Source organism: Stegodyphus dumicola, chromosome 1 (genome assembly GCF_044657685.1).
Source record: "Stegodyphus dumicola isolate Sdum_Otavi_A_Nest chromosome 1, ASM4465768v1".
NCBI classification, from domain to species: Eukaryota; Metazoa; Arthropoda; class Arachnida; order Araneae; family Eresidae; genus Stegodyphus; species Stegodyphus dumicola.
The window spans coordinates 93,124,115-93,137,830 of NC_140768.1; the positions used below are offsets into that span (position 1 = coordinate 93,124,115).

The 13,716-nt window shown below is 31.8% G+C and overlaps 1 protein-coding gene across 3 annotated transcripts in view; it reads left to right on the forward strand.

The window, feature by feature from the left end:
* LOC118188783 (MSL complex subunit 3-like) overlaps positions 1 to 13,716 on the forward strand; it is a 136,407-nt gene that overhangs the window by 31,060 nt on the left and 91,631 nt on the right. For all 3 annotated transcript variants that reach the window (XM_085817821.1, XM_085817825.1, XM_085817826.1), the window contains 2 exons: positions 1,575 to 1,713; positions 5,027 to 5,119. In XM_085817821.1, the coding sequence (XP_085673947.1) occupies positions 1,575 to 1,713; positions 5,027 to 5,119 (232 nt within the window). The remainder of the gene's footprint in view (positions 1 to 1,574; positions 1,714 to 5,026; positions 5,120 to 13,716) is intronic.

Consider the following 13,716-nt stretch of genomic DNA (forward strand, 5'->3'; position numbering starts at 1 on the left):
GATATGGTAGGAAATATGATAACTGTTCACTGAATTGAAATGTTGAATAAAACTTCATTTGAAATGTTTTGCAGGAGGGCTGGCAACGTCACCCACAAAAGACCTGGGTATTTATTGCTCACTTCATGACAGCTGTTTTGGAGTGATCAGTAATGTACCATGCTTGAGACCAAATGGTCTTTGTTTCTGTCTTTGCCGGTATCAGATATCCAGATGAACATGCATTTAACATATGCCCTCTGTTGGTGGAAATCACTATTAAAATATCCAACTAAAACAGCTAAAAGCAGAAGCAATTGGTTCACTATACCAATCATAGAGGACAGTGAAACTGACTAGGTCTGACAACAAGCGGTGACGACAACAAATGATCTGCAGTGCCCTGAATGTGAATGAATGCTCTGCTGCACCCCCTTGCTGCATCACAATAACATCGATTACATGCTCATGCAGCCATGCCCTACCAACCAACAACATCACAACAGTTGCATCCCATCTTCATAAACCTAGTGATGAGAACACATGGCAACAGATTCGGGGTCTTTCAAACCATACGTTTTCTCAAAATGGGTTCACTCACAGACTCTGTATGAAGAATATTGCACCTATAAAATTAAATGTTGCAAGGGTCTCATTCCAGGGTGCTGCAAGGTCCGCCTGCGAAAAACCCTGCTGTTTATTCCTCACTTCATGACAGCTGTTTTGCAGAAATTGGTAAAATGCTGGGCTTGAGACCAGATGGGCCTTGGCTTTTGTACCGTAGTGCGACGGAGCAATAACTTTGTGAGCATATGTGAAATTCTGTTGCTCTATCCACTTTTCCCTGCCCCTGGTCCTGGGTTCTATCCTTGCTGATAGCAGAAATCCAGATGAATATGCATTGCCCAGGCACCCTGAATTGGTGAACATTGCCATTAAAATGTCCAACTGAAAAAAACTAAAAGCAGTAAAAGTAGGTTCACTGTACTGTCATGTAGGGTGCCCTGACACTAGCTAGTTCTAACAGCAACAATTGGCGATGACAACAAGCCACCTTAGCCACAATTTTCAAAGTAAATTAGTAATAATTTTCAACTTTCTAATTTATAATTCAGGGATCAGTTAATACTTCAAGCCTATAATTTGCTTTTATCTTTGTAGCAGAATTTAAAATTTTTATTGCTATTCATGTAGGTTTTTAGTCACTCTGTAGTACTTGTGAATCTTATAATGTATTTGTTTATATATTTTTGTTTTATGAAAAAAAATAATTTCATTTATGTAATACAAATGATAAATGATTAATAATAATTAAAGCTCCACCTGAGTAGATGTCACATGACAGTTTTTGTTTAAGTAGAAACTGTGGTTTTTGAAATATTTAACAGTTTTATCCCTTTGTGGTCGTAACATAAAATAATTTTTCATTTTGGTGTACTTAACAACAAAAATTAATGAAGAAATTTTTATTGCAAAATTAACTGTGCAGTAATATGCAGTGAAAGATATAATTGAACTATTGAAAAATGTAATAAATGATTTCATGTTTTTTATACTTAATGAAAATATCTATTCTAATTTTAATTTCTCTAAAGGAAAGGAAAGCGTAAAAGTAAATTACCTCCATTGATCAAAGAAACGCTTGCAAAGAAAGCACGTCCTGAAGGTGAAACTACTGAAGTTAAAGAGCCAGAAAGTCCAACACATTCAAGTTCAGAATCTGAATCCTCTGAAGTAATTTCATTTCTTGAAGTTTTTGAAATTTTTAAGAGTACTAGGTACTTATCTGTGTGTATCTTTATTTATATGTGTATTTGTACATATTCTTTCTAATTTATAACTGAACATGTTAAATTTTCTGAGATAAAATTTATTGATCTCTAAATAAAAAGCTGAACAAATGTAATAAATATTGCAAAGTTGCAATATTTAAGAATGATAAATTACAATATTATAAGCGAAAAGTCTCTTTTGCTGTAAAAGAAGTGTATATAGAATTGTGATCTGTTTATTAGCCCAAATATTTTGGCATCAGAAACTTCTCTTTTACATTGTGCTAAGTTAAACCAAGGATATTAATAATTCATATGATCTAACAAAATTATTATTGTAAAAGTTGTTCCAGTGTTCAAGCAGAAAGTCTTTCATTCACAAGTACTCTGAAATTTTTTTTAATTGAATCTGGCTTTGCATAAAAAAGGCACATTTGTGAGTATATTGTCAGTAATTATGGCTTGCATTCATGAAAGAATTATGAATTCAATTAAAATAAGCCGTTAGTCATTAGTTACTTAAAAGGTTAATCAGGGTTCGAGCGGTCCTTATAAGTGCTTATAAGTCCTTATATTTGAAAATAAAATATAAAGGCCCTTATAGGTGCTTACTTTTTCTTTAAAGCCCTTATTTTTTTGTTTTTAGTGCTTTTTTTTTTTTTTTTTTTTTTTTATTAACGCGTTATTTTCCCGGTACCAAAGCCGAAACTAAATAAACAGCTTTTCTGTCTAATATGGAATGTCAGATGGTGAGTCTTACTCCCGGAAAAATGCTTTTCCCCCTTTTTCTGCATTAACATAACCATTGGTGTGCACGAAGAGTACAGACAGGTGCCCGTCGTTCTATTGGTCAAAGAATTGCGAAAGCAGTAGAAAATTCCGCTGCATTCGGCATTCTTTTCCTCCCACCCAAATACTACACACGCTTGAATTTCTATCAAGATCTTAAAAATTTGCATTCTCGTTCTGCTTGGTCAGTTCATATTCGCATTTATTATGATCGTTATGCTCATATTATGAGCATATGTATGAATGTTTATAATAACATAGTTGCAGTAACTGCTGAAGTATAGTAGTAAACTTCCAAAAATGGTTGTGTTTTAACACAGATTAGCTTTCTAAGGAATAATATTCGAAATGTCTTAAATAAAGTAATCGAATAGTCAAAATAATTTCATTTTTTTGCCCAATACATTATACAGTACGAAGGTTGTGAGGTCTCCCCTTTCTCCGCAAAATTTTAAATATTGAAACTGCTACAGTTCGCTGCAAAACAAGCAACGGACCTTTTTTATTTAATTTTATTTATTTATTTATTTATTTTGGTCACTTTCCAATCTGGATTGAATAGGACTAAAAGTTCTGCGGTCTACCAATCCAAGCGAAGAATGATTCTATTCCGGAAATTTAACGCCGTCTGTTGAAAATTAGAATAAAAAACACCCCAGTTATTTAGTTCTTTATTCTTCCAATACCTGTAGTTGTTAATTCCGATTGCGTAATATCCCGTAGGGAAGAATTACGGCACACGTATTGTGCAATAACGTTTGCGATATTTCTCAGAGATAATTAATTTTGATGTTCAGTCCGAGATTTGTTTATGAACACTTAAAAGAGTTTTACTGTGCTTGCTAAGCTGAATATTTTTTAGTTCCGTTGGTTTATTTTATATGATGCACATATTGAAATGTCAAAAGCATTTATTTAGCGGAAAAATCTAAAGAGCGGCTACAGTCTATCCCCCTCCACACATATCTGCTCATTCAAGTTACGCTCAACTGTCCGAATATTCGCCAATTTCCAAGTATTCAGGTTAGTTAAGCTTAAAGATGACTGCATGAAGCAAATTTTCTGTCTTCTGATTTCAGAAATGTTCCTCTCTTTTACTTAAATTACTTTGCTTGCAATATCTGTTAAGAGAAATTGATATGCAATAAAAATTTAGAAAATGTTTAGAATTTAGATTTAAATTATTTAAATATCAATATGAATGGAAAAATAAATTGTATTTATTATTAGGTTCCAAGCGAATACAATAAATATGCCTTATTATTATTTATTTTCTCTATTTTGAACTGAAATTTCATCATTAAATCTTGTAATATAGTTTAGTTCTTCATAGTTTTTTTTTTTTTTTTTTTTTTTTTTTTTTTTTTTCCCCTCTCATTGTAAACTAGTTCTGTAAATTAAACTATTATTTAAAATTAAAAACAAAACAAAAAATAATTTCTTTCCATGGTTGAGGTAATGCTTGTTGTCTCTTAATAAGTACTTCATTTCTCATATTTTAAATTACAAGTCTAATTTGTAAGGTTATGCAGTTGTGTATGATGTAATTAGACAGGTGCTTATTTTTTTCTTAAAATATGCTTGAAAAGTGCTTATAGGTGCTTATTTTTTTAACTAAAATGTGGCTATGAACCCTGTTAATCAATGTGTACTTTTAAGCCATAGTTTGAAGAAAGAGAAAAGACACTAAATAAAACAATTTGGGTGTAAAAAAATTATGAATTGACCCAGGTCTTCTCATGAGCAATGTTCAAACGATTAACTACTGACGCCATTAACTCAGAAACAGTGGATATTGGGCAAAGAACCAGATTTGTAAGAGTGATGAAAACGCCTGCCAGGTATTTGAATTGAACTTTAAACTCTTAGACACCTACACACCTTAAAAAAGAAGGTATTATGCTTAGGATTTAGTTACTTGTGAATGTAACATTTAGAATTTAGTATATTTAAAATGGCAACACAATAGAGTTATCTAAAACAGAAGTAAATAAACTTAGCAGCTATGAATCATGCTTTAAAATTCTATATATATGAAATAGGCTTAGATAGTTAAAACTGTGTGCTTTGTATTTTATGAGGTGGACCATTTAGTCAGAGAGAATGACTTAAAAAAAAAAAAAAAAAAAAAAAAAAAAACCTGCAATTAGATGTAGGATAAAAGTGAGTTCATTAGTAAAAAAATTGCTGGTAAATATCAGAACTCTTAGCAGAGGAGTCTTATTTTATAAAGTGGAATGGTTTTATAATGAGTATTAATATAACAGATCTGACATTGTTAACTGTAAAATGCATATATCTGTTCAAGACATTAAAATGTGAAATGACCCTTTCAGTTGACTGTTGGGGACTAAAGGAGTTTGATTGTGTATATTTGGAATAAATGATATCATTCTTGCAGTTTAATTGCTTTCCTTTCAACTAGTGTACATCTGTTTTTATTTGCATATATAGAATATCTAATTAGCCTTATGTAATACTTTTAGGAAGAAATGGAAAGAGAAGTGATGATAAATATACCTGATATTTTAAAAGAGCAGTTAGAGGAAGATTTTAACTGTATAACACAAAAAGATAAGGTAATATTTTCTTCTTTTGCAAATTATCAATGTAATTATGTTTTTCATATAAAAAACTATTTTAACAGGGTTCGTAGCGGTCCTTATAAGTGCTTATAAGTCCTTATATTTGAAAATAAAATATAAAGGCCCTTATAGGTGCTTACTTTTTCTTTAAAGCCCATATTTTTTGTTTTTATTGCTTATTTTTTGCTTTTAGAACTTTTTTTTTAAATGAACGCCCCCCCGTACCCCTAATTTTTCCCCGTTCCAAAGCCGAAACTAAATAAACAACTTTTCTTCCTGATATGGAATATCAGATGGTGAATCATACTCCCGTAAATAGCTTTTCCTCCTTTCTCTGCATTAACATAACCTTTGGTGTGCACGAAGAGTATAGACAGGTGCCCGTCGTTCTATTGGTCAAAGAATTGCGAAAACAGTAGAAAATTCCGCTGCATTCGGCATTCTTTTCCTCCCACCCAAATACTACACACGTTTAAATTTCTATCAAGATCTTAAAAATTTGCATTCTCGTTCTGCTTGGTCAGTTCATATTCGCGTTTATTATGATCGTTATGCTTATATTATGAGTATATGTATGAATGTTTATAATAACATAGTTGCAGTAACTTCTGAAGTATAGTAAACTTCCAAAAACGGTTGTGTTTTAACACAGATTAGCTTTCTAAGGAATAATATTCGGAATGGCTTAAATAAAGGAAAAGTAATCGAATAGTCAAAATAATTGAATTTTTTTGGCCAATATATTATACAGTACGAAGGTTGGGAGGTCTCCCCTTTCTCCGCAAAATCTTGAATATTTAAAACTGTTACAGTTTGCTGCAAAACAAGCAACGGACTTTTTTTTTTGTCACTTTCCGATCTGGATTTAATAGGACTAAAAGTTCTGCGGTCTACCAACCCAAGCAAAGAATGATTCTATTCTGGAAATTTAACGCCGTCTGTTGAAAATTAGAATGAAAAACACCCCAGTTATTTAGTTCTTTATTCTCCCAATACCGGCAGTTGTTGTTGATTCTGATTGCGTAATATCACGTAGGGAAGAATTACGGCGCACGTATTGCGCCATAACGTTTGCGATGTTTTGCAGAGATAATTAATTTTGATGTTCAGTCTGAGATTTGTTTATGAACAGTTATTTACTAACTGAAAGAGTTTTACTGTGCTTGCTAAGCAGAATATTTTTTAGTTCCGTTGGTTTATTTTTATATGATGCACATATTGAAATGTCAAAAGCATTTATTAGCGGAAAAATCCAAAGATCGGCTGCAGTCTATCCCCCTCCCGCTCCTTCAAGTTATGCTCGACTGTCCGAATATTCGCCAATTCCAAGTATGCGGGTTAGTTAAGCTTTTACTGTTAAAGATGGCTGCATGAAGCAAATTTCTGTCTTCTGATTTCAGAAATTTTCCCCTTTTTTACTTAAATTACTTTGCTTGCAATTTCTGTTAAGAGGAAACTGATATACAATGAAAATTTAGAAAATGTTCAGAATTTAGATTTAAATTATTTAAATATCAATATGAATGGAAAAATAAATTGTATTTATTATTAGGTTCCAAGCAAATACAATAAATATGCCTTATTATTATTTATTTTCTCTATTTTGAACTGAAATTTCATCATTAAATCTTGTAATATAGTTTAGTTCTTCATAGTTTTTTTTTTCCCTCTCATTGTAAACTAGTTCTGTAAATTGAACTATTATTTAAAATTTAAAAAAAAAATTTTTAAAAAGTAATTATTTTCCATGGTTGAGGTAATGCTTATTCTCTCTTAATAAGTACTTCATTTCTCATAGTATTTTAAATTACAAGTCTAATTTTTAAGGTTATGCAGTTGTGTATGATGTAATTAGACAGGTGCTTATTTTTTTTTTTTTTTTTCTTAAAATGTGCTTGAAAAGTGCTTATAGGTGCTTATTTTTTTAACTAAAATGTGGCTATGAATCCTGTTTAATAATTTTGTATTTTGTTCTTATATGTTAATCTTGATACTCTAAGTGAAAATATCGTTAAAAAATAAAGTACTGTTGTGTTGTATAGCAAAGTAATCTAGTATATTAAAATTAATTACTTTAGCACATTTATATATTTCATTAAATTTAGCTACATTAGCACATTTAATGTATTAAGTTAAATTTAGTTATTTAGCACATAAATTTGGAATTGTAATGTTAAATATTAAACTTTTAATATGAAAAAATTATGGTTTATGAAATGAAACATAAATTTTATTGTCAGTTTCAAATTGTCATTTTCATTTTTCAGATATTTAAATATTTACATTATGCCCAAAAGCTGGAATTTTGTTTTTATCAGGACTGATTTTTAACAGTTTAATACAAGATAAGTTGGCTAAACATTTTCAATAAAAGATAACACGTTAATAATGTAATATGTAATATTGTTTGGTAGAAATGCACTGTTTATTCACAATAAAAGTTTAAATTTGATTAAATATGCAGTTTCGAATATTTAACTGGTATGTGTAGGATTTCTTTCTGTAGTTTCACTGGAAAGTTTTGGCACATTATTATCACAAATTAATTGGTGTAGTAGGTAGTTCCACACAAATCGATTGGTGTAGTAGGTGTAGTAGGTACTTGATACTAAAACATTTGGGAAATGCCGAATTCCGAATGCATGAAATTTCTGGGTAGTTGCAGGTATACAAAATGCAATTCATGGTAGCAAAAGCCAAGTGAATGGAGAAAGAAATTTCCAATCTAAAAAACAGCCATCTTCTTTGTATTCCAGCTTCAGTATCAAAAGCCTACATTTAAAATTATGCAAAATTAAAAAAATATTTCATGCATAAGATCTGACTTATTTTATTAGTGTTCAATATAAGAAAGTAAAGCACTGTATCCAGTTATAAAGTTCCATCAATAATGAAAGTTACAGAGGTGCTGCCAATCATGTAGCAATCATTTTGATAAAGGCTTTTAGGAAAAAAATCATTCTTTATTTTAATTATAATCAAAAGGCTCAAATTACGGATATAACATATAAAAAAAGAAACTGAAATCTCATATCATGATTTTTCACATTGCACTGTCATTATATATTCATTTTCACATAAAGTTGCATATTGTTCCCATTAAAACACATTTTCTTGATGCCAAGATTCTTGATGCCTTGCTGCAGAAACAAAGATCTTCTAATTGAAGTTCGCATTAAGCCTCGCCTATATGAGGAGACGTATCTCCAAATGAATCTCCAGACAGCTTTTCATCTACACAGAGAGATTTTGTATTTAAGTTGCTCTGAGCTACTAAGTCAATCAGAAAACTTAAAACAGATGGCATGATTTGCATCCAATAGGAGACCTCCATCGATCTCACAACAAACATGAGCCCTCCAGCAGCTGAGCGGTAACATTGCTGAACACTGGTAGTTCGGTCCGAGGTTCGAATCCCACGAACGGGCTGGCTACATGGGCGTTTTCGTAGTTTTCCCCATGTATAACGTGTATACGAGCCAGTTTCACTTAGAAAGTCCTCCACGAAGGCATTCCTTCCCTTAGGCAGATAGCCCTCGAGGCTTTGCCATAATCACAAACACACAACAAACATAATAATTTGCAATGTTTTCAGTGTCTTTATTTTTGATGGCTTAATTTTTAAATAAGTTGTAATAGTAATAACAATAATAGTAGTATTAGCAATGTTAAACAGAAGTCTTAATAGTAGACAGAAAGTAATAGCAATTAAAAATGCCCAATAAAGATGCAAAATATTAAAAATAGATGACAGTTGTAAATAATAAAAAATAATTAAGTGAGTGAAGAAAAGCGACTAATTGCGAAATGTAATGTGCGTGTGTGTGTGCATATGTATATGTAAGGTAAAAAATATGTACCATAAATTTTGTACCATACTTTTATGATTACATTCAAATAATATATGCACAATACAAATGTAAAAACACCATTTTAAACACATTTGATCTTCATATACCAGTGCTTTTAGTTATACAACAGTAAAGTAACTTTACAGTATTTAAAACATGCCATCCACACATTTTTCCATGAATGTGCTGAAAATTTTCACAGTTTATTAAATGTGATAAGTTAAAATAAAAAACCAAAAAGTTGTTCATTAAGTAAATCAGTTTTCTAAAAATAACTGAATTTAATATTGTAGAATTTTATATTAAAGCAATTACTGAGATGGAAAATAGAAATAATTTTAAAGTCATTAAAAAATATTAATTTGTACTTTAAAAAGTCATAATATTTAGTATTATGCATTGAATGATAAATAACTAAGGAAATTTCAGAAATAAATTACTTTTATATGTTTTACCTTAAAAATAAATAAAAGCAAATGTACTTGTAGTTTTCTTGATAGCTACTGTACCTATGTATCAATCTGTATGAAATTTCATCTTAATGGCCATTTTATTTCCATAAATGTTTTTCATTAATTTAATGTTTTACAGCTAATGTTGTTATCCACACACAGCGAAACTTACCATGAATTTTATTTTTCTCCAAGTCATTTTATAAATACCTTTGTTCAGCTTATCCTTTAATGTTATAAATATTTCACCCATTGAAAATATAATGTATACTAAATGTAGTGTAAATGGCAGTTTCTAATATTTTGGTTATATGTGTCTTATTAAATTGAACAGCGAGGTTAAATCAATAATAACAAAAGATACATAAATTAGAGCTAGTGTCTCTTAAAGGGAAAAAAGTGTCTCTTAAAGGATCTCTTTTATTATTCAGGAAAAATGTCAGTGAAAATTAAATGCCATTCAACTGAAACTAGGATGCATCTAGAACATGGTGCTTTATCATCTTTAACTTGGAAGGAAGGAGGAATTCTCTTTTCAATTCATAAACAATAATAATAGTAATAATAATAATAATAATCCTTAATCCTAAAATTTACTATGCCATTTAAATTTCTGTTCCTTTTTTTTTAGATTTTGAAAACTTAAACAATAAACAGCAGTGATTTTATGTTCATAATACATAATAATTAGAAAATGCCTACAAAAATCAAAATGCTGAAGCAAAGATAATAATACACATTTTTTAATCATTTTCATCAAATTGCAAAATTTTAATAGTCTTAAAGCAATAGAAAACTGAATTCATTTTTCCAAATCCAGCATCTGAAAAATAAGTGAAGACAACAATTAGTAAAATAAACATTATCGCAATATTAATGTTTGAAAAATGCTAAAATATTTTTTTTAATTTCAACAATACCAAAATTAAATATTAAATTAAAAGCAGACTCAAGTTTTATATGAGCAATAAATAATGTAGCAAGTGAATGCTACATGTGTTAATAAATAATATTTTGGTATAATTTGTCTCTTTCATAACAATATAAACATTTGCTTAGTTATAGAAAATTTCTTTGTCACTGTCAAAGGTATAATTTGTCTCTTTCATAACAATATAAACATTTGCTTAGAAAATTTCTTTGTCACTGTCAGATCAAGTAATGAGATGAAACATTCATCGTTATTTAATGTTATGAATAACGATGAATTAATGTTATTTAATGTTATGGTGTCCAAATCAAATGTAACTAATTTGGAGAGATCGCTCTACGTAACAGAGAGTTTAAAAACATAAGAAAACTGTAAAATTATATAGCAATACTCACAAAGTTTTTATTAAACAATCAGTGCAATTCTACGTGAGATCCATTAGTAGCCCTGAGAATGTCCAGTGGGTAGTCAAATTTCAGCCATGTCTGGAACCAGACAGAGTCACAGTAGCAATAGTGGCGGTTATGGAGGCACATGTTCCGTGAATAGACTTTGTCTTTCTCATAGCCAGAAAAGAAGAAATTGAGAGAAGTCACGTCGCGTGATCTTGATGGCCAGGCGATTAAGCCACCGTGTCCTATCCATTGGTTAGGGAAAGTTGTATCTAAAAATGTGCGAACAATCTTGTTAGAAGATAATAGGGAGTTTTAAATGGTGCATTTGGGCTATTGCGTAAATTTGTAACATGTTCAGGTAAATGTTTACCGTCACAGACATCTCAGCAAGAAAAATGGTCCTATGACTGTATCATGTGATAGAGCACACCAGACATTGATTTTTGGACTGTTCCGCTCCAATTCATGTAGTGAATGGAGATTTTCTGAGCCCCAAATTCTGAAGTTGTGCTTATTAACATTTTTGCTACTTCATTTGAAAAAAAAAAGATGTGGTTTAGAAAATCATGTTTATTTTCGATGCGAGATAACATCGCCACAGCAAATGCTGCGTGCTGTGGCCCAACATTTGGTTGCAGTTTCTGCACAATCTGCATTTTATATGCATACATCCTCAGTTTTCGATGCAGCACATCATGAATAGTTGATCGTAACACAGATAATTCAGAAGCTGACTGACGAGGGGTCCAAATGAAAGCTTATCGAACATCTTCGAAACATGAATCGACGCATGAATCAAAATGTGAACGACAATCACCTCCGGATCTTTTCCGTGTGATCTACAAATAATTCAGAAGCTGACTGCCTGATCGAGTAACAAAGGCTCCGAACGAAAGCTTGTCGAACATCTTCCACGTGTGAATCAGAATGTGAATGCCGATTTCCTCCGGACACTTCCCACAACAAGAAATATTTTGTGCCACTTTTTTATGCCTGGGGTGCATTTCTTTTATAAACTGTTTGAAACATTCTTTGCACTTTTACTACTTACTTGTGTTCTGCATACCAGAGAACAATTTGTGCTTCTCTTGCAGTGATGCCGTTTTTCCGTTTATCGGCTCAGCAAAAGGGCAGGTGCATTAGATGCGAGGAAAAAATATTGTTACCAAACTCTACTAAATATTGCCCTCATAGTGCTAAAATTTTGTTTTTAATGGACTGTTCAAAATAGGTACCTCAGCCCTCTAGGGGCATTTTCTGTATATACTTAAGGGAATAAAATTACTATTAGCAAAATACAGTCCATAAATAGTGGTCCGTCAAGCCGGAGATCAGTGCCCATTCAAAGTGGAATATAGTCCAGTTACAGCTTCCTCAATATTTGAGAACAGCTTCATTAATGATGCCAACAACTTTATGCAAGTACAGAAATTTTCATGAAAGTGCCCTTCCAAAAAAGGTTTTCATGCTTTTATTAGACTAGTTCGTAACTTGTGAAAAGCAATCTTCATAAGTTTGCTACCTTTTTAGCAGACTTTTGAATTAATCTCTTTTGCTGTACTTAGCAAAATAAATGAAACATTTACTTACATAACAACACTTTACATGCAAATTACTTACATTATAGACCTAAAGGTGCCCACACCAGGAAAGTAGCTTTTTGTCATATTAGAAATTAATTTGCGTAAGGATGCAGAGACCTTTATGCCAGGGTACTACAGTAGACTCCCAATTTTCCGCGCCTGCTGCGCAGTTTTTTTTTTTTTTTTTCAAGCGTAAAGCAAAGAAAATAAAAATGTTCACAAAAGTGAGAGAAGCGTTAAATTTGCTAAACATCGTGCTTATTTATGGCAAAAATATCCTAGGCCTTCTCGGAACCTTCCCCTCTGATGAGTAAGTGATTTCTTACTCACCCTTGCAGTGCCCGCTCCATCGCCCTCTCTCGTCTTAATCTTACTGACACTTCCTTCCGCTCGCCATTGTTAGTTTAAGCCTGATAGTGTTTGCGAACCGGTTGAGTTAATGTCTTATCTTTTATTGTGGTCAGTACTTGTGCTTTTTGGTTTTGTGTTTTTTGTTACCGATTTAAAATGTCAGGAAAATGAAAGAAGGTTGTGTTGATGATTGCGCAAAAAACTAGAATTAATTTCCAAAGTAGCAAACGGCACTACAAGGCAGCAGATGGAATTGGATTACGGAATCGCGGAAACAACATGCGTGACATTCTAAAGCAAAAAGACAAACTGGTGAAATTTGCATCAATGTCGGACAGTGCTTCCGCAATGAAAACGCGAAAAACTATGAAGGGTTCTACCTTTGATGAGCTAGACATGGCATTAACAGAGTGGTTAGCTCAAGTTTGAAAAGAGGGTACTCCTGTAAGTGGTCCTATCATTGCGGCGAAGGCAAAAACCTTTTTTGAGTTATTAGGCCTGAAAGGAAATTTTGATGCGTCTTCTGGTTGGTTGACTCATTTTAAGCAGTGACATGGAACTCGAGAAATTGGACTTCATGGGGAGAAGTCCAATTTCTCGAATTGGAATTAGCTTAAGCGTAATAAGCTAAAATATTAAGCATTAGTTAAACATTTCCTGCTGTTTATTTTACGTTTTATTGTACATAAAAAGATTTTTCAAAGTTTGAATGACTATTTTCTTATTTGCTATACCCGTTTTTAGCTTTTTTCGGATTATCCATGTTTTTTGTTATCCGAGGCGGCCGCGCAACCCAATTTCGTGGATAATCGGGAGTGTACTGTATTATGAAAATTTTTGTAATTGTAATTATGAAGTTTTGAACATTGGTTGACTCAAAAATACTGACGTCATTATCAAGCATTTCTCCAAGAATAGGAAATGGAATTGAAATGACATCATTTGCTGTTCCATGCTCTTTGCAACAAAGGTTATTAAATCCTAAATTCCATATAATAATCTCTGAGGTATGTATTTTTATATTATTG